General features: G+C 39.5%; 1 protein-coding gene and 1 pseudogene across 1 annotated transcript; both read right to left on the reverse strand.

Annotated features, from left to right (window-relative positions):
* Positions 1 to 9661: 9661 nt before the first annotated feature.
* Positions 9662 to 10458, reverse strand: LOC126954405 (tubulin beta 8B-like; annotated as a pseudogene).
* Positions 10459 to 21709: 11251 nt separating this feature from the next.
* On the reverse strand, positions 21710 to 23583 carry LOC126955111 (coatomer subunit zeta-1-like). The gene has a single exon (XM_050791336.1). The coding sequence runs from the start codon at positions 23561 to 23563 to the stop codon at positions 23030 to 23032; it is 534 nt and encodes a 177-aa protein (XP_050647293.1). The 5' UTR covers positions 23564 to 23583; the 3' UTR covers positions 21710 to 23029.
* Positions 23584 to 23788: the final 205 nt, after the last annotated feature.

The following is a 23788-nucleotide window of genomic DNA, read 5'->3' on the forward strand; positions in this document are numbered from 1 at the left end:
ATAGAACCCTTCCCTGAACCATTCTCTGTGATCAGAAGATGGGTTGGTCTGCTCTGAGTTACATGGACACCCCCAAAGGTAATGTGGAGTTCACACCACCTGCATTCTGACTGACAAGAAGAACTTGCTTTTAAACAAAATCCACATGCAAATACCATGAGCAGGGGAAAATTGAGCCTACAGGCAGAAGCCACAAACTTCCACTGTACAATTTACACTGGTTGTTTGTCAGGTCAGTACCCTCAGTTTTCTCATTTGTGAAATGGGAAGAATAAAAATATTTGCTCAGGTGTTATGAGGATTTGATGAGATGATGTCTGCAAATAGCAGTCCCATAAAAGCTTGGCGGAAATGGGCCCTTTGACACCAATTTATATATAACTATTATTTGTTGAGAAAAGTACAAAGAATACATTCTCACAATGCATTCTTTATATACAAAACCAAGGAGCTATCAGGCTGGGTATGCTAAGTGGATATTGCTTCCTAATTTCTTATAGATAAAGATGTGGATCGTTGGCTCTGCATGTCCAGGACAAGGCTCAGCCAGGTTAGGGGACATGTCAGTGGGAGTTGACCGGGTCTCTTGTATTCCAAACACAGTCCTTTAAAATTCTAGCATAATTGCTTTGAGTGGTTATAAACGTTGCTTTAGAAAGCTACTTCACCTGAATTTGACATTGAGTATTCTCACAACATTCCTTTTAAGGCCCTAGTGCTTATTCCAGACATCATAAATAATAAAAATGTATAAACACGTGCTGGTATGGTTTGGGTGTTTTGTCCCTTCCAGATCTCATGTTGAAATGTGACCTTCAAATGTTGAGGGTGGGAGGTGTTTGGGTTATAGGGGCAGATCCCTCATGAATGACTTGATACTGCCCGCAAGGTAATGAGTAAGTCCTCACTCTATTAGATCACATGAGATCTGGTTGTTTAAAAAGGGTGGCACCTGCCTCCACTCTTGCTTTCTCTCTTGCTCTATGATATGCTGGCTCCCCATTTGCCTTTTGCCATGACTGGAAGCTTCCTGAGGCCTCACCAAAAGCAGATGCTGGCACTGTGTTTCTTGTATGGCCTGCAGAACCATGAGCCAAAATAATCCTTTTTTCCTTATAAATTACCCAGTCTCAGGTATTATTTTATAGCAATAGAAAATGGACTAACACACATGCCTATATGCTTTTAGAAAGCTGTGCAACCTGGAGCTAGTATTAGATTTTCTGGTAAAATTTGTACTAAACTACTACTACTTAGACCACAGGTTCTAGGTAGTAATGGCTAGGCATCCTATATGCCCATCTGCGTTTATGTAAGAACATGAAGGCAGTCCAAAAATGCAGAGTATCAGGAAGAGAGCTCTGGGATCAACATTCAGGAAGGGCCACATTATTATCTCAGCATTGCTTTCCCTGAAGGATGACCATAATGAAAGAGGAAGGTAATGCAGGACTCTGACCTCATCAGAGGTAATATTGAATAAATGCCAATTACTACTCACAGCTCCTAAGAGGACCTAATGCTGGCTACTATCTCATGCCAGTAGAAGCATAACTGGATTTAACCATCCAAGAGGGCAATTTTATAATATATACCAAAAACTTTAAAGTGTTCATATCCTTGCGACAGAATTCCACCTCCAGGGATTTATCTTAAGGCTACATAGAGGCATTTTTTGTAGTATCACCCAGCCTATGCCTCCTTTCTCTGGACCTGAGGGAAAGACTCTCATGTCAGTGAGCTTGGGTAGGAGAGAAAGCCACTAGGTACAAGGAAGGGAAGAGTTATCAGTGGACAGCACAATGAATTCAGGCTATGACACATCCTCTCTGCTTCAAACAAACAGCAATGCTAGACAAGTTTTATAAGAAGGTATGTGGAAGTACCTGCCGAACTCAAAACAAGGCAAACATTTCCATAGACCACACATAAGACTTGAAAAATTATAGGAGGGAACAGAGATGAAATCAAGAACCTGCAAGACTCCAGATCCCAATGTGGGCATCAAAGGCAAATAGGATTTTGGAGAAGATGCAGACCTCTGCCACTGCCCCACCCCCTGAAACTGAAGAAAGCGCTTTTGTGAAATGTAAGGATCATCCCACATGGACAAAGCACTCGGGTGAGAAAGATGGGGTGGAAGAAGCGAGTATCATTTCTGGTGTTGATAAGTAAGGAATGACTGGGTGCACTTTCAAAGTAAGAAGTAGTTCGCTTCATCACAGACTAAGACCTAGAATAAGAATGTATGTAGGAAAAGGAGGTATAAGCATAAGACACAGAACACATAAGGAAAAAAACCTAGTTGTGTTAGTTATGTGACATTTAGCAGTTTCTTAGTTAGAAGGGTTTGGAGATTGCTATCAGAGCCTACTGCGTATCTGTTATTTATTGCATATAAATATGAATTTTAAATTGCATCTCTCTCTCATACACACAGATACAGGCAGAAAGTGAAAATGAGTGTCTTCTGAGGGAAGGGACAGAGATGGCAATTTCTGGTGATTTTACATCCGGCGTTTCCAGTTCCTCATGAGGCTAATTACCTAAGGTTGTGGGTTTTTTGTAATAACCCCGGATCCTTATATTAAGTTTCACTTTTTAACTTAAGTTCTTTTCTATATATTTGAGTGATTTTTTGTTCTTTAAACAAAGGGAGCCTTGACTAAGCCGAGAAATAATGGGCCTGGACCCAAATTTTATGTATGAGGATGTTTGCTGAGGAACTATGTTTAACAGTGAAAAACTGAAAGGAATGTAAATGCATCATATAGGGAGGGTTAAGTCAGTGCCGGAGTGGTCATATGCTGCAATAGCATGCAGCTATTAAAAGTGTATTATAAAAGAAACATGAAAAGTTTGGGCAAATGTACATAAGGTTATTTAGGAGGGAGGGGGTCTTATGTTTTTCATTGTCATCTCTTCCTCTGAAGTCCTGCTGAGATTCTACTTTCTATTATGTTCTCACTTCTTGCCCTTTCCCTCAGTTTTCTTAAAACACAACTCATATCAACATTCACATAGATGAGAATTCATTAAACATCCAGGGATGTCACAGCAAGGGATTTGCATTATGGGATAGCAGGACACATGGCAAGCAATGTAAGACTAGATGCTAGACATTCTTGTTCTTGAATGCCTCTAGGGAATTCCCAACACTGAGAACTTCTTCCTGGCTTCTCTCTCACTTCTCTCTTTGGCTCTTTCATTTCCCAGAAAGTCTCAAAATCCTTTTACTTATTAGGCAAAACAATTTAATTTTGCCATTCTTCTGCTTACTATACTACGTCCTGGGGACCATCACTTCACAATGAAATAATTTATTAAGGAACAAAAGATAGGGCTCTTCTCTAAGAAAACTGCTATTTCAGTCTTTTAAATAACCTCTCTTTGTTCTCTCTACTATATCTAACTCCTCCGCTGCCCATTAAGACTGATAAAATGTATAATGTATAACAAAAATATGAAACCATGTTCATCTCTGAGTAGTGAATATTCTTTTTCTTCTTTATTATTTTCTATTTTTAAATTTTCTAGAGTGTACATGTAGCTTTTAAAAATCAGAAAAAGGTTATAGAAATTATAATTCTGGTAGTGTATTAATCAGGGTAGGCTAACTGCTGAATAAAAGCTTCAAGATTTTTAGCAGCTTAATAACTAACATACAGTATTCTTTTTTTGCTCACACAATATTTCTACTAGGATATTGTTAGCTTCCTCGATGTGGTGACTCAGGAGCCCAGACTTTTTCTATCTGATGGCTCTGCCACTTACTAGGGTCTTGGATTCCTCTATTGGGTCTTCTAAATCTAGCTAGAAAACAAAGGAAGAAATAAATGGTACAAGATTGGGAGGAGTTATTTTTAGAAGCCAGGCCTTAAAGTGGCATATTTTACTTTTGTTTATTTGTGACTGGAAGATTAACTCTAGTTGTGTGGTCAGGAGGAAGAAAAAAATGAGGCTTAGTGAACAGATACACAGATCATATGTTGGAGGGGAGATATCATGTGCTTTGGATACAACAGGCCTGGATTTAAATCTCAGCTCCTCTAGTAATATAATAGACAACCTGTTACAATTCAAATAATCAACATTGAACAAACACTAATTGGGGATCTATTAGTTCTTGGCATTGTTTTATGTGCAGATAATATAGAGACAAAAAATTCTCTACATGGGAGAAGAGCAACAGTCTAGTAGGGAAGTGCACAGTTCCCTCCTCTCTGAGTGGAAGGACATTGCAATGTGGTGGGGAAAGTGCAGCCATAGATGTCTGGGTCGAGATACCCTGGGAGCGCAGATATGCGAGTGATTAACCCAATGAGAGATGGAAAGAAGGACCCTGAAGAGCTTCTATGAGGGGGTTTCTTATTAACTTGGACTTTAAGGACAAATAGGCACTCATCAGGAAAGTAGTGTTTGAGGGGGGACATTTCCTTTGAAATAATATCATTGCCAAGTCAGGAGAGATGAAAAAGATCATGCTCAGGAAACTCTGAATAAAACAAAAATCACAGGAAAAGCTGTAAACACAAGTCAGCCAGGTCTCAAATAATAAATACTCTGAAACATTCACCTTTGAGCAGATGAGTCGTTTTTCTTCCAGGATCATGGGGATACTAAGCATTCAGGGAAGGAGGAAACACAGCCACAAATGTGGTCAAGGAAGATGGGGAAGAAGACATGTGCCCTTCTTGGATAAGTTACTATAGCCTTCTCTCATAAATTAATAATGTTGGGGCCTTGCCAATAAATGTCATCTTTTTTTTTTTTAAAGTAACAAATTACTTAGGTTTTCTCTGGTATATGAAATGTAAATAGGACTATCCATACAGGCAAGAAAGAGGTTGGGGTGAGTTTGCAAGGTAAGCAGTGCAGGTGGGTGTACCTAAAAGCCTCACAAACTCTTTTTCATGTGAGTAATAGAAACATCCTGTCAATAAACACCAACTTTGAATGGTGCACATATAAAACAAGTGTGTATGCATATATAGATATATATTTCAAATTCAAGTCAAGTTGAATTTCCATGGACTATATTCCATATGTGGTAATTCCATACTTAAAACTTTTCGAGAAGCCACCATACTCGATACTTGGATTTAAGCATCAGGTTAGACTGGGCACGGTGACTCATGCCTGTAATCCCAGCACTTTGGGAGACTGAGGCTCGTGGATTGCTTGAGCCCAGGAGTTTGAGACCATCCTGGGCAACATGGTGAAAGCCTGTCTCTACAAAAAATATAAAAATTAGCTGGGCAAGATGCCACATGCCTGTAGTCCCAGCTAGTTGGGAGACTGAGGTGGGAGGATCCCTTGAGCCCAGGAGGGGGAGGTTGCAGTGAGCTGAGATTGTGCCACTGCACTCCAGCCTGGGTAATGGGGAGAGAGCCTGTCTCCAAAAAAAAAGCACCAGCTGAGCTGGTGAATGCTGCCTGATTTTAATCTTCAAAAGAGGATTCTTGTTTGACATGGGCTGAGTCTCAAAGCAAGCTGAAGTTATTACCTTTGTTGGTAGGTTAGTGATGTATAGCTACCACTAGAAAAGGTTTTTCTGATCTTATTTTGATGTAGGCCTTACCATAATGTGTCTTTCTAGACAAATCCTTGCATACATCATAATTATAAACCACATTCTTTGGCTTATATGCTGACTATGAAAAACACTAACAGCTGCTGCTTCATTTGCTTCTTCCTTAGCTATGCATCTTCTTGTTTTATTAACCACCTACCAACTCCCTAATTCCCGAAACATTTACAACCTGAATATTTTGCTGAGGTACCTCTCCTTTTTTAATAGTAAGCCTTATTGCTAAATGCCAGTAGGAAATTTAGTAAATATTGGTACTCTGAATGTGAGAACTTATACAATTACTTACAAGGACTTAAAAAAGGACTCTCTCTCTTTTCCTTAGTGACATTACTTTTATAAAACATAATTGAATACTTTGTTGAAAGTCCAGCTACATATGTTCAGCCTAATGTTTTCCTTTAGGTTTACATAATTATCAGTTTAGAGCATCTTTCCACATGGTGAAGTCTCTAGAAATAGGAATCCCAGATGAAACCTACCTCAGGAATTTATCTTGTTAAACTCTATTGAAAATTTTTAAGCAAGTTTTTTTTTTCATCCTTTACTTTAGACAAAGCCAAAGCAGACAGTTTGATGAAAGATACATTATAAAAATAGAAGGTTATTAGAAAATACACATTTTTAAAACCACTGTGGAAAAAGCTATAACTGCATCTTCTGGGAAAAAGACAAATGGAAAATCCATGAAAAATTGATTATTAATAGGGTGTCAAAATTCCCCATCAGAAATGGACACTCTGTCATCATTTTTCACAACATATTCCTCATCTTTTCACCAGAGAAATAAATGGTATCCAAGTTCTAGTTTCCATGTGTATTTGGAATTGGGCTGGCTGTGTTTCCTCGTGGTAAAGGAAACCTTTTATGTGGCATCTTAAAGTAGTTATATCCAGGTTGTTGGTCCCTATGCATGTATGAGCTAGTGCATAGTTAAAAGCAAGTCCGTAGGCCAAATTAACACTTGTTAAGTAGGTGATCAATAGATACAAATAATTTCAAAATATTTCTTGAGAAATAATACAGTTTTCTAAGTTTTCTTCTGAAATAGTTCATTAATTGCATTAATGGGCAATATTCTGAAAATTAGATGGTTTCAGAAGAACCTTCAAATAATCTAGGTCTGTTTCCCACAATGTGTAAGAGGTTAAGCATGGCAGACAAACTGGGAGTTGGCTTCCCAATCCTTAAGCCAATGCCTTTTTTTTTTTCTCACTGTGCATGCTTTTTGCCTTTTAGCATTACTAATATGAAGACAAAATTAGGTGTTTTATTTTGCTGAAAGACTCATATTTGTTTTTCTGAATATGTCTTACTCTATTCCTGCTGCTATAACAAAATACCTTAGATAAGGTAATTTTTCAACAACAGAATTTATTGCTCACAGTTCTGGAGACTGGGAAATTCATGATCAAGGTACTGGCAGATTTGGTATCTGGTGAGAGCTCATTCTCTGTTTCATTAGTGGCACTTTATTGCTGTGTCCTCACATGGCAGAAGGGCAAGGCAGCTCCCTTCAACCTCTTTCATAAAAGTACTAATTTTATTCATAAAGGCAAAGGCCTCATGACTTAATCACCTCCTAAATGCTGTACCTCCTAATCACCTCCTAAAGGCTGTACTATCACATTGGGAGTTAATTTCCAACATACAAATTTTAAGGGACACCCACATGCATACCAGAGCAATGGATGAACTACAATATACTTTTAGAAGAGGATTTAAGAGATACAATCAATGAACATATCCATTCATTTATAAATATTTGTCAAACACCAAATATATTCTAGGATCTGTATAATACACTGAGGGTAAAATGCTGTTCTAAAAGAATATGGTGCCTGCTCTCTGAAAGCTTAAAGAGTAATGGGAATAAAAGTTAATAAATGAATCACGTTAACATATGTATAATTAAAATTACAACAATTCTCTGAACAGTTCATTGCAAGTGTTTGACAATGGAAGTTGATCAGGCTTGGGCAGTCAGGATAATTTCCCCAAGGTTTGATACGTGCCCTGATATCCAAAAGAAGAGTTGGATTTAACTAGGTGAAGAGAGGTAGCATGAGGGTGAGGTAGGGAAAATAAGACGTGAAATGTAAGCCCTGTGTGTGTTAGAGAAACTGGTCAGGTATTGTGGGATCAGAAGGTGTCTTTCGTTGCATTGTTTTAAGGTGAACAAAGTTGAGCATGCTTATAATGTGAAAAACAGACCCAGTAAGGGGAAGAGGTTGAACACACAGGAGAGGGCAGTTGGGGAAGCTCTCGAAGGAGAGGGAAGGGGAAGTTGTGGGAGGCCTGAGATGATGAGAAAAGTAGAGAATCAATGGGGAAGAGACATACCTCTTACTCTGAGCATAGACGAGAAAAAGAAGATGGTTGCGACTTCACTAAGTATTCAGTGGTATCTAAGGCAAGACCATCTGCTGAGAAGGAGGAGATCAGGGTTAGATTGGGAGCTTACAGTGAACGGTAAGTGAGTACATAAGAAAGAAGGACAAAGACCAATTAAAAAATTGAGAAATTGTTTATTAGTGCCTATGAAATCAAACACATGCTCTAGAGAATTAAACTTGTTAGAGAGAAATGATATGCCAAGTGGTAAACCGTAGTGTCCCGGATGGCAGGGAAGGACTTGAGGCCAGGAAGGATCAATGGATGAGGCAAGGGCTGGCAAGGTAAGAACTTGTCAGAGAGTAGTATTTTGGGGTTAATGTTAGAGTTGAAGACAAGGTTCAAAGCAGGGCGATGGGAGGGATTTACTAAAGTGTATTGAATCCACTGGAATTGACGAGGTTAGACAGTTACTGAAGCATGCTGAAGCCCCTGGAATTGAGGACTCCAGAGCTCTTTGAAGGTAGAAGTTTTTTAAAGCATTTTTTTTTCACAAAAAGATAAAGTAACATAAAGGCCGAGAACCACATAGTTGTACAATAATTAGATTATGCATTAATAATAGTTCTTCAAAGTAGCAGATGGCAAAAACTTCCCTTTCATTTTTATTTGTTTTCTTATATTGAAATAGCCAAATGAAACAACTTGTGTATTGTATGTTGCATCCATGTATTAAAATTTAAACTATTAACATCATGGGAGGGAATGATGGAATAATAAACAGACTGTGAAATAAAATTGAATGTTTGCACAGTGATTTATGCCACATAAAACTAATATATTTGTTATTTTTCTAGAATCCTTATTGCTATAACCTGAGCCAGTGACCAAAACACACTGCAGCATGAAATATGCTTAATGAAACTGTGATAATCTCAATGTTGACATCAACAAAACAATAAATTCAAATAATATACTTATGAATCAGGAGCATAGTAAAATATGCTCGGTATAAAATGTGCTAACATAATGCTGTTGAAAGAAGAAAGAGGAGGTAAAGTCCAGGGTGATATAATCTAACAGAATATTCAGTGTAATGTGCTTAGATGAAAAGAGGAGGGAAACAATGGAAGAAAATAGTTATCTCTTCTCCTTACCAGTCTGTGTTCTGGGAAAGAAAAGCTGAGGCTCCTCATTAAGTTGTAACCCGACTGGTTTACTATTCTTTTACTTGGTGATCTTCAGAAGATTTTGGCCAATATAAGTTGATAACTTCCCACAATAAAATATACTATATTTCCCTTTTTTCTTCATTGGACACTTTTAAAAACATGTATTTATATTAGTTTTCTTTTCTACCAAATCCAGTTAAAAGCAAAGAGCAGTAATCATATCTGAATGAGCACAAATGTACTTGCGAGTTGCTTTCCTCTGTGGCAACACTGTTGCTTGGGAAGGTGTCAATGCTTTTATTATCGTTGCTGTTATTTTATCTTACTAATGATTTAATCACCCTCTTCAAAAAGTGTGAATTTCTTAGAGGATTTTCTTTGCCTAACTACTGTGCTTGGTGATGCAAAACTTTCATAACTTAGATAACTTTTTCTTTTTTGCTATGAAAATGCTTTAATGCAGGTGAACACACAGCAAGTGCACACACAGAAAGACATGGCTTTCATAGAACACACTGGGAGTAAATCAAGAATTCATGTCACTTCTATCTAACAGAAGGCTCTACTAGGCCACCTCCTCCTGGGCCCACTCCTCAAACTCTCCCTCCTCCTGGTACTGTTGGTACTTGAACATCAGGTTGTTGCTGTTGCTCTTGGCCTCAGTGGATTCCACCTCATCCATGTCCTCACTGAATCACCAGGGCAAGAAGGCCTTGTGCCTGAACATGGCAGTGAACTGCTTTGAAATGCATCTGAACAGCTCCTGGATGGCCATGTTGTTGCCAGTGAAGGCAGCAGACATTTTTAGCCCTGGGGGTGGGATGTCACAGAAAGCTGTTTTCACATTGTGGGGGATCCAGTCAGCAAGGTAGCTGCTGTTCTAGTTTTGGCTGTTAAGCATTTGCTCATCCACCTCCCTCCAGGACATGTGACCCCTGAAAATGGCAGCTGCCATTAGGTAGCAGCTTTGCAGGGGTCGCACAGGCAGTCAGCATACTCTTGGCATCAAACGTCTGCTGGGTGAGCTCAACCACCATCAAGACCCAGTACTGCTGGCTGCCCCAGCTGGTCAGCAGGATAAAGCCAGGCGTGAAGTGCAGGCGGGTAAATGGGACCATGTTTATGGCCAGTTTCCCAAGGTCAGCATTCAGCTGGCCTGGGAAGTGCAGGCAGGTGGTGACCCCACTCATGGTGGCAGACACCAGGTGGTTCAGGTCACCATAGTTGGGTGTGGGTAACTTTAGGAGTCTGAAGCAGATGTCAGAGAGAGCTTCATTATCAACGCAAAAGGTCTCGCTTGTGTTTTCTATGAGCTGGTGGACTGAGAGTGGCGTCGTAGGGCTCCACCGTGTCGGACACCATGTATATGAAGAAACTGCCAGCCACCTTTACGCTAGGTGCACAGAATAAATCAACTTTTCTTCTTCAGAGAAGAGTCACTTGAGTGCCCCACTAGGTTCTGAAACATATGGTAAGTAGGTCCCCATGACCCTGGAGGAAGAGTATAACAAAATGTTTGTCACTTCAGAGTTTCTTCTCTTCAGATCCCACTGTCTGCTGACAGCAGCCTTAGGGTGTGAGAACAGTGCAGTCACACAGGATCCCCAGCTCAGAAGGGCCCCATAATGGGGCTTAATGCTCAGCATTTTCTGTCATGACATTCCTTGTAGTTTTATTTTAGAATCTGTATTTTCGTCAGTGAGGTCCGATGGAACAATGGAGCATGAGCCAGTTACATGGAGCCTCAGCTCCCTCCTGGTCGCCCCTCCTCCCACTTCCCCAGGATGGGTTCATGGCTGCCTGCTTCCTATGCCCTCACACCCTGGCCTCACCCTGCCTCTTCCTCTCTGCTTGCACCCCATTAACTGATGTGCCTGCTTGAGGTGGTCACCTCAAGAGTATTGGGGCTGAGATGGGCAACATTCTTCCATTGCCTTTTTCTCTAATGGGAGCTTGCACACAGATATGGGAGGTTCAGGGTCGATGTGTGCCCCACAGCATCTCCGGGCAGGGCAAGGTGGTGGCTGTCCCTGCCCCAGGCTGGCAACTCCACAGTACATTTGGTGAGTGAGTTGGCAGGAAAGTCTTTGGCCCACCTCATCCAGACACTGAATGCATGGCATGGAGGTTCCTGTTCCGCGGTGGTTGCCTATTCACTATGGGTTGCGACAGTGGGGCCATGGAACTGTGGGAAAAGGAGAGTGACCTTTCTACCCTGAGTAGGGCAGAGCCTGTTAGTTTGGTGGATGCAGAGAGGTCATGGGCTACATGTAGGGTCACAGGCAGGGCCCCTGGGTACCTGTGAAGGTCTGTACTTGCCCTGCAAGTATTCCCATGCCTGAGGGAGCACAACTTTAAATAGCAAATAAAAATCACCATGACACGAGAAGAGAGAGAGACACTGTGGAAGAAAGGAAAAAATGTAATATGTAGTACTTTTACTGACACTCTTTTCCTGACTTTTGAACAAAAGGTCCTGAATTTCCATTTGCATTGGGCTTTGCAAATTATGTGGCTGGTCTTGTCTGCAGAGCTTGTCACTGGGTGGTTGGGGGTCAGTAAGTCTTTTCGGAGGAAAGGTCCTGGAGACTTCTCTGATGGACAAAAGTATCCTTGACTCACATGTAGTGGCAGGTAAGGACCACAGACCTACATAGGAAAACCTGTGAGAAAAGGTGGACCCTGGATTTTTGCTCTTGGACAGCCATCAGGGCCTAGAACAGGCACCATACATTCAATTGGCTGTGGCAGGTAACAGCCAGCATCAGGGAATGTGGAGTGGAGGGCACTGCAGCGAAGTGCTTGCCTTGAGCAATCTGATATGGAGGAGGTGAGAGATGCTACCGCGATTCAGTTCCAGATGGTGTTGCTGTGCCAGATAGGAGCTCAGTATTGCAGTAAGAGAAACTAGAGATCCAGTTTGTTTGTGTGAAAAATTTTTATAAATTAAAATAATTTTTTTTTAATGAGACAGTCTGGCTCTGTCACCCAGGCTGGGGTGCAGTGGTGTGATCTCAGCTCACTGCCACCTCACTCCTGCCTCAGCGTCCCGAGTAGCTGGGATCACAGGCACACGCCACCACGCCCAACTAAGTTTTTGTATTTTTAGTAGAGAGGAGGTTTCACCATGTTGGTCAGCCTGTTCTCAAACTCCTGACCTCAAGTGATCTTCCCACCATGGCTTCCCAGAGTACTGGGATTACAGGCATGAGCCACTGTGCCCGGCCTGTGTGAAAATTTTTACATGAAATTTCAAACACAGTATGGATAAACAAAACATATCAAGGAGACATATTTGAACTGGTGCCCCTTTGCTTGCAGGTCATGGGGTGAGTTGGTTCTGGCATAATATATTACTAGGGCTGTATAAACCCTTCTAGACTCAGCCACTGTAGCCTGATATTCATGCTTTGAGAAGAAAACTGGACATCTGAGTAGGAGATTAAAGACCCCTAATTTACACTCAAGTGTGCAGTTATACAAGGTCTGGGTCTGGAAAGGATTTTGCTGGGGATAGACATGCCACCGCCATTAGATTGTGAATGTATATTAGGTTTCAACAGCGACATCTGGTGGCAATGAAAGAAACAACAGCTGTGCTGAGCCAAGGAAGCTTTTCTCCATCAGCCAGGCGTTTAGAGTGAGTAAGCTACTGGACTCAGAATGGGAAAGGGTAGGTCTCAAGAGACAGATAATGGATTTTCTATTAATACAGGCAAGTGGGGGAAAGAGTGATTCCATGGAAATATACAAGATACGACCAAACATGCATTCCAAGCCAGTTATATGGGCCATTCTAGTTACATTGCCACTGAATTGTTTTGATTGAATGTCACAGATGTTAAAATATCAAACTTTCATTTAAGTTTTCCTCTTATTTATGGAAATTCAATAGGACTCTCTCAGAAAGGCTTAATATTAGTATCAATTTTTGGTAAATGTTTTATGACTTTATAGCCAGATATTGACTAGTAATAATATAATTTAATGTATCTTACACTTGATCTTAGCCAAAAGGCTATATGTGTTCAATATATAATAAGCAATACATAATTACTGAGTCTGGCACAGTGCTGCCTTGTGAAGAAGGGGCTTGCTTCCCCTTCAGCTTCCGCCATGATTATAAGTTTCTGGAGACCTCCGTAGCCATGTGGAACTGTGAGTCAATTAAACCTCTTTCCTTTATAAATTACTCAGTCTCAGATATTTCTTTATAGCAGTGTGAAAATAGACTAATACACATAGGTATGGTAGACTTTTTAGAGAAAGATTCATAGTACATGAAGTAATAGATATTATTACTACTAGTTCTACTAGTACTGATCATGTGCTGAAATTTTATTGTCGATGCTCTCTGCACATCCAACCACACACAAACACATATTTATTTCATTTATTCCTCACAAAAACCCAATGCTGTATGTACTATTATTATGTTCTTTTTAAAGATAAGGAGACTGAAGCACAAATAAGTTAATTACTTTACCAAAAATCACATAGCTTATTGATAATGTAACCAGAATATAAAACAATATTTGGTTCTAGAATGACAGTTCATAACTATTATACTATATCACCTTCCAAGATTGAAACTAAAATTTTCAATTATGGAAAAAAAATACATCTCTCCAATAAACATATTACCAAAGTTATCCTTTTCAGGAAAATTAAATAAGTATAGAGTAGTAATCCCAATTGTACAAACTTCAGAAATGTTTATTTGAGCTGTAATAGAATGCCTCCATTTTAAGAAGAATTATTAGGTATACTTTTTTGCAATTACTTTTCCAGAATATTTAAAGTAATTTGATTTACAAGAAACTTTTATGAATGTACTCATTACTTATTGTCAAGAAATGGTGAAATTAAGTAAAAGTTTTCCTCTTGACATTCCTTTTTTTTTTTTTTTTTTTTTTTTTTCGCTATGTAGCCCAGGCTGGAGTAGTGGCCGGATCTCAGCTCACTGCAAGCTCCGCCTCCCGGGTTATTCTCCGGCCTCAGCCTGTCTGGGACTAAGAAAGTTTTTTGGTAGTAGAAATTAAGTTAGCCAGGATGGTCTCGATCTCCTGACCTCGTGTTTTCCCAAAGTGCTGGGATTACAGGCTTGAGCCACCGCGCCCGGCCGACATTCCTTATTTTTGCTTTCTTTGTTCTACTTTATTCTATTTTCCTTTTTGACCCTTTGAGTATTAAATAATAAAAGAAGAAAGAGAAGGAGGAGGAGGAGGAGAAAGAGAAGGGAAAAGTAACAGGAAAGTGGGTGGGCAAAGAATACAAGTTGGATATACTGCACATAATTTTTAAGTGTATATTTTTTCAAATAAAACTATCTGGTTTTCTGCTTTTTTTCCCACAGTCCACAGAACTGTTGATTTAGTTACAAATTAATTTGTCATTGTTTTTACTTTTTAGGGAAGTGTATAATTACCTTTTTATTATTTGTAAATTTTTGAGGTTAGTGTTTCTCATTTGTAGCCAATCCTTATTTCTCTGATTTTATTTCAATTTTAAACAATCCTTTTGGCAACAATACACATCTTTTAAGATACCTATTTGAAATATAAGAATATGTTTATGATACCAACACATGTATGTAGTATACTAAAAATCATTACCTTAAATATACATTGATTTATCTCATTTCCAAAGAAATGAAATTTCATGTTAATTTCACTACTTTAATTTCTTTTTGGAAACAATATATAGATGCCAGTTTACTATCTCCACCTTTTTCTCTCTTAAAAATTGTTTATTATAAAATATAAGACACATTCAGAATTGCACTTAAAGCATAAATACACAGCTTAATAAACTGTTTTAAAGCAAATAACCACAGTCCACATTTTAAAAAGTGCTGCTCCAGCTTTCCCAAAGCCCATTTGGGGCTCTCCCAAAGCTCTTTCTTGATTACCAACCTCACTAAAGGTACTCACTGGCTTGACTTTTTCTTTCTTTTTTTTTTTTTTTTTTATTATACTTTAAGTTCTAGGGTACATGTGCATAACGTGCAGGTTTGTTACATATGTATACTTGTGCCCTGTTGGTGTGCTGTACCAGTCAACTCGTCATTTACATCAGGTATAACTCCCAGTGCAATCCCTCCCCCCACCTCCCCATAATAGGCCCCGGTGTGTGACGTTCCCCTTCCCGAGTCCAGGTGATCTCATTGTTCAGTTCCCACCTATGAGTGAGAACATGTGATGTTTGGTTTTCTGTTCTTGCGATAGTTTGCTGAGAATGATGGTTTCCAGCTGCATCCATGTGGCTTGATTTTTTCAATAGTATTTTTAAAAATTGACATATACCTTGCACAGTATAAAATTCACCAGTTTAAGGTGTACACTTTATGGTTTTTAGTAGAGTCACCAAGTTGCGCAACTATTACCACTAGTTAATTCTAGAACTTTTCCATCCCCTCCTTCCCCCAGATCCTGTATTTATTAGCAGTTTGTCCCAAATTCTCTCTTTCCATAATTTCCTTTCTGTGTCAGGATTTGCCCATCTGGATATTTCTTTTAAGTTGAATCACATGTGGTCTTTTGTGTCTGGTTTCTTTCACTTAGCATTATATTTTCAAGATTCATCCATGTTGTAGCATATGTCAATACTTTATTCCTTTTTATAGCTGAGTAAGTATTTCATGTTATGAATATACTACATTTTGTTTAACCATTGATCAGTTGATGGATGTTTAGGTTTTTTGCACTATTTGGGTATTATGAATAATAGTGCTATGAACAATTGTTTACAAGTTTTTGTTTGATCACATTTTCAGTTTTCTCAGGTACATTCTTGGGAGTAGAATTGCTGGGTCATGGTAATTATGTTTCACATTTTGAGTAACTGCTCAAGTATTTTCCACACTGGTTGCATCATTTTGCATTCCTTCCAGAAATTTATGAAAGTTACAATTTCTCCACCTCCACACTGACATTCATTATTAATATGTTTTTTAAAAAATATATAGCCATTTTAGTGAATGTGAAGTGGTACTCATTGTGGTTCTGATATGCATTTCCCTAATGACTAAAAATGTTGAGTATTTCTTTTCATGTGGTTATTGACCATTTGTATATCTTCCTTGGAAAAATGTCTATTAGAATCCTTTCACCATTTTAAAATTGAGTTGTCTTTATTGTTGAGTTGTAAAAGTTCTTTGTATATTATGGACACTAGACCTTTATCAGATATATAATTTGCAGCTATTTTCTTCCATTCTGTGTATTGCCTTTTCACTTTCTTGACACACAAAAGTTTTTAACTTTTTCAAAATCCAATTTATCGTTTTTTTTCTTTGGTTGTGTGCTTATTTTTAATTTTTTTGATATTACAGTGTAATTTTAATACAAGCTAAATACAAACACAATTGTTAGATATTCGGTTATGTATCCTGTGAAACAACATGCCAAGATCAACCTTGAGATATTTATAAAAACTAAAATTTATAAAATGTCTTCCTTAATTAACTCTAGGGACCCCATATATGAATGCAAAAATCAGAACTTATCAATAATCACATCAAATGCTGAGCGCTGATTGAGCAGCAAAAAACCATTTCTAATTTTAAGATTTAATAGCTCCAGCATGCTATTTCCTATATATACTGTCTTTGTATTCTGCATGGAGTTCTAAGGTAAAGATTGTTCTGCTTTTGTTAATTGCCAGAAATGATGTCCTGTGTGGCTGCTTTGTCGTGGATCTTTCATTCTTCTTTCCTGATGGATCCTTAGTTTCTTTGGGAGGGGGTTTATGTATTGGTTTTCATGGGATTGAGTTATAAAAGGCTGAATAGGAATTTCCTCCGTAAAAACCTCTATGTTTTCCTTCGGCATAACCATAGCTCTTTGGAGCGGGATGAGTTTTATTTTTTGCATTTTCCAACCATTCCTTAAACCCTTTTCTTGCTATTTCACTTTGCTGTTGCTTTTCTTTCTCCTTTTCACATTCTTTAGCATTTTACAACTATTCTTAATATTTTTCTTTGCTTTTCCTTGCAAATATTCTTTCTCTAAGTCCTTCATATCTTCATTATTTTTCGGGCCTTTTCTCTTTCTTCTTTTTCTGAACTCACTCCTTATGTTTTTCTTAGTAATTTATCTTTCATTTACTACAGGTATGCACCACCATGCCCAGCTAATTTTTTTGTGTTTTTGTATTTTTAGTAGAGACAGGGTTTCGCCATGTTGGCCAGGCTGGTCTTGAACTCCTGACCTCAGGTGATCTGCTCGCCTCAGCCTCCCAAAGTCCTGTAATTACAGGTATGAGCCACCATGCCCAACTTGACATATCAAATTTGATGTACAAAAGACATTTCTGCAACGATGTCTAGAATATGGTTAAAAAATCACTCTTAGACCTCACAAAATAAGTCATGTCTAGATTAGGTGGCCGTTGTCCATTTTGTCTGCCCTTTTAACATACTCTTTAATTGTTGAATAACCCAAACAAGTAGGCATAAGAATCAAAGTAAAATCTGTCATAGTCTCAACTTCAATAAATCCCCTCAGACTTGTTTCTGATCCATCAGCTATAACATTTCTCAATCATTAGTTCCTCTAAATTGCTCTGCCTTCTACATGAATATAGCTGCCATATTCATCTATAGATTATGCTTCTATTTCAGCCTGCTTATCCTCAGCTTTATGCTTTTCAGATATCCAGAAAGGGATCTCTACATCATAAACTTTGGTGAAAATATGACTCAACCTCCGCTGAGTATGGTGGCTCATGCCTCTAATCCCAGTACTTTGGGAGGCCGAGGTGGGTGGGTCACCTGAGGTCAGGAGTTCCAGACCAGTCTGGCCAACATGGTGAAACCCCATCTCTACAAAAAATACAAAACTTAGCCGGGCATGGTGGCGGGTGCCTATAATCCCAGCTACTCAGGAGTCTGAGATAGGAGAATCGCTTGAACCCAGGAGGTGGAGGTTGCAGGGAGCCGAGACCACATCACCACACTCCAACCTGGGCAACACAGTGAGAATCCGTTTCAAACAAATATGTGACTCAACCTCATAACCTACCCAAGCCAAGCTCCCTGAGAATATAATCTGATTGAGTCAGGTCTCCAGAATCCTACGCAAAGGAATAGACAGTTATTTACCCCCAACATGAAGAGATCAGATAGATAAAAGAGAAAAGAGGAAAATAAAGGACAGAAAAAAAGAAGATACCTGACAACAGAACCTTGGGCAACATCCACATTTTAAGGCAGGCACAGAATAAGAAGCAATGAAAGGAGATGAGTAGTAGCATCAGAAACACTAAGTGGAGCATAAGAAGGCAACCCAAATATTAATAACAGAATAATTATCCAATTAATTGTGGCATATTTTTCAAATGTAAATGCCATAGAACAGTAACAACCAATATATACTTAGCTCTCCACAACACCCTAAATGTATCTTAAAATACAATGTCGAGAACAAAGTCAGATGGTGTGTTTTTTAGGTATGATGTAAAAAGCATAATCAATTGGCTGGGCAGGCCAGATGTGGGTGGCAGGGCAGTGGGGAACTGCTTCTCCACCTCCCCACATCTACTTCCCAGCTGATTGCAGGCCCAGGTCTCAGCCTTTCTCAGGAGGCTGCAGTGAACAGATCACCTGAGGTCAGGAGTTCAAGACCAGCCTGGCCAACATGGCAAAACCCTGTCTCTACTAAAAAAAAAAAAAAAAAAATTAGCTGGGCATGGTGGGTGCATGCCTGTAGTCCCAGCTACTCGGGAGGCTGAGGCAGGAGAATCACTCGAACCCAGGAGACGGAGGTTGCAGTATGCTGAGATTACGCCAGTGCACTCCAACCTGGGCAGCAGAGTGAGACTCCATCTCAAAAAAAAAAAAATTGATATGTCAGAAATTGAAATGATCTTCCCTTTCCAATTACTTTTCTTGGGAAAGCATACATAGTGCCACAACCGTTCTCCATATCACAAAGTCCAGAATCTCTGAACCATCTTTGATTCAATCTTCTTGCTTATCATCTATTTTTTATCAATTGTCAAGTCCCATTGGTTTCCTTTCCAAATATTACTCTTAGACATTCTTTCATAGTTTGGTCTCTCATTTGGACCATTGTAATGACTTTCTTACAGACCTCCCCATGTATAATCTCTGACCCTTCCAATCCATCTTTCACATTGTCACAGAAGAGCACATTGTACCAGTGTACTGTACAGCAGAGAATCTACTAGCTGTATGTCACTATTTAAATGTAAATAAATTACAATTAAATACAATAAAAAATTTGGTTCCTCAGTTATACTAGCCATATTTTAAGTACTCATGTGGCTAATTAGCGACTATATTGGACAGTGCAAATATAGGACATTGCTATCTTTCCAGAAAGTTCTATTCTGTTTAGAATATAGGCAGATAATAATGTCTTTATTGTTTTAATAATTTATCTTTCTCTCTAGCTTGTATCAGAAAGTGCAAGTTTCTTGATGTGGAATTTAAAGCCCAAATTATTTTCTAGCATCGACTTCTTTTTTTTTGAGACAAAGTCTTGCTCTGCCACCCAGGCTGGAGTGCAGCTGGGCAAACTTAGCTCACTGCAACCTCTGCTTCCCGGGTTCAAGTGATTCTCCTGCGTCAGCTTCCCGAGTAGCTGAGACCACAGATGTGTGCCACCATACCCAGCTAATTTTTGTATTCTTAGTAGAGACAGGGCTTCACCATGTTGGCCAGGCTGGTCTTGAACCCTTGACCTCAGGTTACCAGCCTCTAGTAGCCATCATTCTACTCTCTATCGCCATTAGTTCAATTGTTTTAACTTTTAGCTCCCACAAATTAGTGAGACCATGCAAAGTTTGTCTTTTTGGGCCTGGCTTATTTCACTTAACATAATGTCCTGTTCCATCCATGTTGCTGAAAATGACATGATCTTATTCTTTTTAATGGCTGAACAGTGCTCCATTGTGGATATGTACCACATTTCGTTTGTCCATTTGTCTGTTGGTGGACACTTAGGTTGCTTCCAAATCTTGTCTACTGGCAATTTCTGTATGTTGAACCAGCCTTACATCCCTGGGATAAATACTATTTGGGCATGATGAATGATCTTTTTAATGTGTTGTTGAATTTGGTTTGCCAGTATTTTGTTGAGGATTTTTGCATCAATGTTCATCTGGGATATTGGCCTGTAGTTTGTTTTTTTGTTTTTTTTTTTTCGTTTTTTGTTTTTTTGATGTGTCTTTGTCTGGTTTTGCTATCAGGGTAATATTGGCTGCATAGAATGAGTTTGGAAGTATTCCTTCCTCCTCTATTTTTTTGGAATAATTTGAATACAATTTGTATTAGTTCTTCTTTCAATGTGTGGAAAAATTCAGCAGTGAAGCCATCAGGCCCAGGTTTTTCTTTGCTGGGAGACTCTTTATTATGGCTTTGATCTCATTACTTACTAGTGGCTAATGCAGGTTTTGAATTTCTTCATGGTTTAATCTTGATAGATTGTATGTATCTAGGAATTTATCAATTTCTTCTAGGTTTTACAGTTTATGAGTAACTAGTATATATTATGATCAATGATCATAGCAGCCACTAATGTTCCTTGGAATTTCTGTGGTATCAGTTGTAGTTTCTCATTTTTTCATCTCTGATTTTATTTATTTGGATCATCTCTCTTTTTTTCCTGGTCTGTCTAAAGGTTTGTTGATTGTTTTCATTTTTTCAAAAAACCGACTATTTGTTTCGTTGATTTTTTTTTTGCCTCAATTTCATTTATTTCTGCTCTGATATTTATTATTTTTGACCAATTTTGAGTTAGCCCTCCCTCCCCCTCCCCCTCCCCCCCCTCCCCCTCCCTCCCTCCCTCCCCCCCCCCCCCCCTCCCCCCCTCCCCCTCTCCCCCTCCCTGCCTCCCTGCCTCCCTCCCTGCCTCCCTTGGCCTTTCCCTCCCTCCATCTTTCCCTCCCTCCGTCTTTCCCTCCCTCCGTCTTTCTCTCCCTCTTTTCTTCCTTCCTTTTCGGTAAAGGTGATTTTCTCTGGTGGTATGTTTTGGTTTCTTGATTTTTATTTTATGTCTACCTGATATATATTTTTTTTTATTTGAAGATATCATGAGGCTAGCAAATGATATCTTATGACCCATTATTTTTAAACTGATGACAGCACTGATTGCAAAAACAAACAAGCAGACAAAAAACCAATAAAACTCTGCATTTTTAACTTCATCTTCCTACTTTTTAATTATTTTGTTATTTCTATTTATATATTATTATGCTGTCTATGTCTTGAAAAGCTGTCATAGTTATGATTTTTGATTGGTTCATCTTTTAGTCTTTCTACTCAAGATAAGAGTAGTTTACACACCACAATTATAGTGTTATAATATTCTGTATTTGTCTGTGTACCTACTATTGCCAATGAGTTTTGTACCTTCAGTTGATTTCTTATTACTAATTAATATCCTTTTCTTTTAGGTTAAAGAACTCCCTTTAGCATTTCTTGTAGGACAGGTCTGGTGTTGATGAAATCTGTCAGATTCTCTTTATCTAGGAAAGTCTTTATTTCTCCTTCATGTTTGAAAGATATTTTTACTGGATATACTGTTCAAGGTAAATGTTTCTTTCCTTCAGCATTTTATTTTATTTTATTTTTATTTTTTTCAGTTTTGAAAAAATGTTTTATTCCTGTTTGCACAGAGCAGTTTATGAAGGTGGCTATCTCCTGACTCCATGCATCTTTTACACAAAGATGCCCCCTCAAATATGCCCAGTTATCTGCCCCACTTCAGTGTTGGAGAACTGGCAGTTAGTAAGTGGGGCAGAATGCTTAAGTCTCAGGAAGGTTTGTAAAGACATTTTTGTGGGGAGGAAGTTCTGGGTCAAGGGGAAAGATTAGACCCAAGAGTGAGTATTCCATTCTCCATCTTCCTGGGGAAATCCAAATCCCAAAGGTTTTATGAAGAAAAGCACCTCTCTCAGCGACCTAGAGACAGGGAAAGCACAGACGCACTGCTTGGGTGTAAGGCTGAAGCAGAGAGAGGGTGGGCTGCAGCGACTGCAGACCCAAGGCAGAGGAGTAAATGCATGTCGGGGAGTTGAGGGGACAGAGACAGCCTAGACGCCCAAGTCATAAGTTCTACTCCTTCCCCAGTTCTGAGTAGAAAGTTTTCTTCCCAAGACTAGAATGGAGGTTTAGTTTTAGGAACTGGCTTTGCTTCAGGACATGAAGAAGACAAACCAGGCAAAGATCCCACAGGTAGTAAGGGTGGAAAGTTAAGGTAGCTAACTAAGAGACGGGCACTCACCACGGCAGTTTTGAAGCTATATGTTAGATAGGGGTAGAGAATGCATTTTATGTGCCCTATTCAATACAATTTAAATCACTGTTTCTTCCATGTTGTCCCTTCCCTATGAACTATTCCCAATACCTTTTCCAAGGCAGAGGACAGGGCAGTAAGAAGGAATAGAAGAAAACACTGAGGACAGTAAGTGGGGCTAGGGCTTAGATTGGATAAATCCCTATCCATCCCCACCCCCACTTGTTCTTTAGTAAAGAATTCTCTTTCTCCCTCCCCTTGCTGGGGTATCGGAATGAGGTCCAGGTAAAGGCAAAGGCAGGAAAACATTCAGCACATTCTTTCTCCTACTTTAATCTGAAGTGTAGCTACAACAAAGGGCACAGAATTTACAAAAATGTCAGGGCAGGGGAGTATGTGAGCATAATCCAGTCTAGAAAGAAAGAGGGTGCTTCCCCTGCCCTATTATCTAAATACGCTGGGAGCTTTACTCCTAGAACTGCAAGAAGAATGAAAAAGAATAGGAAGGGTGTAGGGGAGGTTGGGGGGACAAGCACAAACAGAATGGAGATTTAAGGATCTCTGTGATCCCCGAGATGACCCTGAGAACATCAATTGGGGAACTAGATGAAAATTCACAGCAGACATGCGAATTTTTTGAAGAGGATGAAGAGCCAGGAATAGTGGGGTCTTCACCGAAGGAGTGACCACTTGATCTGTTCTTTGGCTGACTGCAGCACCTGAGACACGGTCTGCTCTGTAAGGGGGACATCTTCACCCCTTAATGCCACCCAGTGTACCACCTGCTGGGGATCACTCTCGAGGATCACCCCTCCATCTACAATTTCATCCACAGCCAAGAACAGCCCCTCCATGTTCTCCAGCAGTGCTCGCTTTTCTACATTTTTCCTCAGCATCTGGCTCAATGAGTCCAAGAGGCAGTTCAGAACTGCCATAAGCATCAGCTCATTTTCATAGGAGCTGCCAATCACATAGAAATAGAGATCTATACTGCTTTTGTATACCACTGTCAGGCCTTCCAAGAGGGCAATTCCACTGTCAATCCGATGGGTCTTATTGAAAATGTTCTTCTCAAAGGCCTTTTGCTCCTTGACACTGGGGTAGGTGTCGTCATAGTACTTGGCAAAAAGTCGATCTCCATCATTGTCCAGAATCAGGATGGCTTTGACAGTATACACGGAAGGTTCCAAAATCAGCGCCTCCATCTTGTCCCGCAGCTGGTGCCGACATCTCCTTCAGCATTTTAAATACGTCAGGCTGTGACTAGAAATGTTGTCCAGGTGCTAAGACCTGGAATGGGGTCCTCAAAGCTTTGCCTGGTGCCCCATTTAAGTGTTGCTGAGCTGGTATGCAAGTTGCAAGACAAAGTTCTCTTAACTCTCTCCTCTCTCTCCAGGAGCTGTGAGCTTCATTACCTGTGGTTGGGGGAG

The sequence above is a fragment of the Macaca thibetana genome, chromosome 5 (genome assembly GCF_024542745.1).
Source record: "Macaca thibetana thibetana isolate TM-01 chromosome 5, ASM2454274v1, whole genome shotgun sequence".
Taxonomy (NCBI): Eukaryota; Metazoa; Chordata; class Mammalia; order Primates; family Cercopithecidae; genus Macaca; species Macaca thibetana.

What these genes read in the sequence shown, in the direction of transcription:
- LOC126955111 (XM_050791336.1), bottom strand. Translation starts at nt 23,563, where the DNA reads ATGGAGGCGCTGATTTTGGAACCTTCCGTGTATACTGTCAAAGCCATC.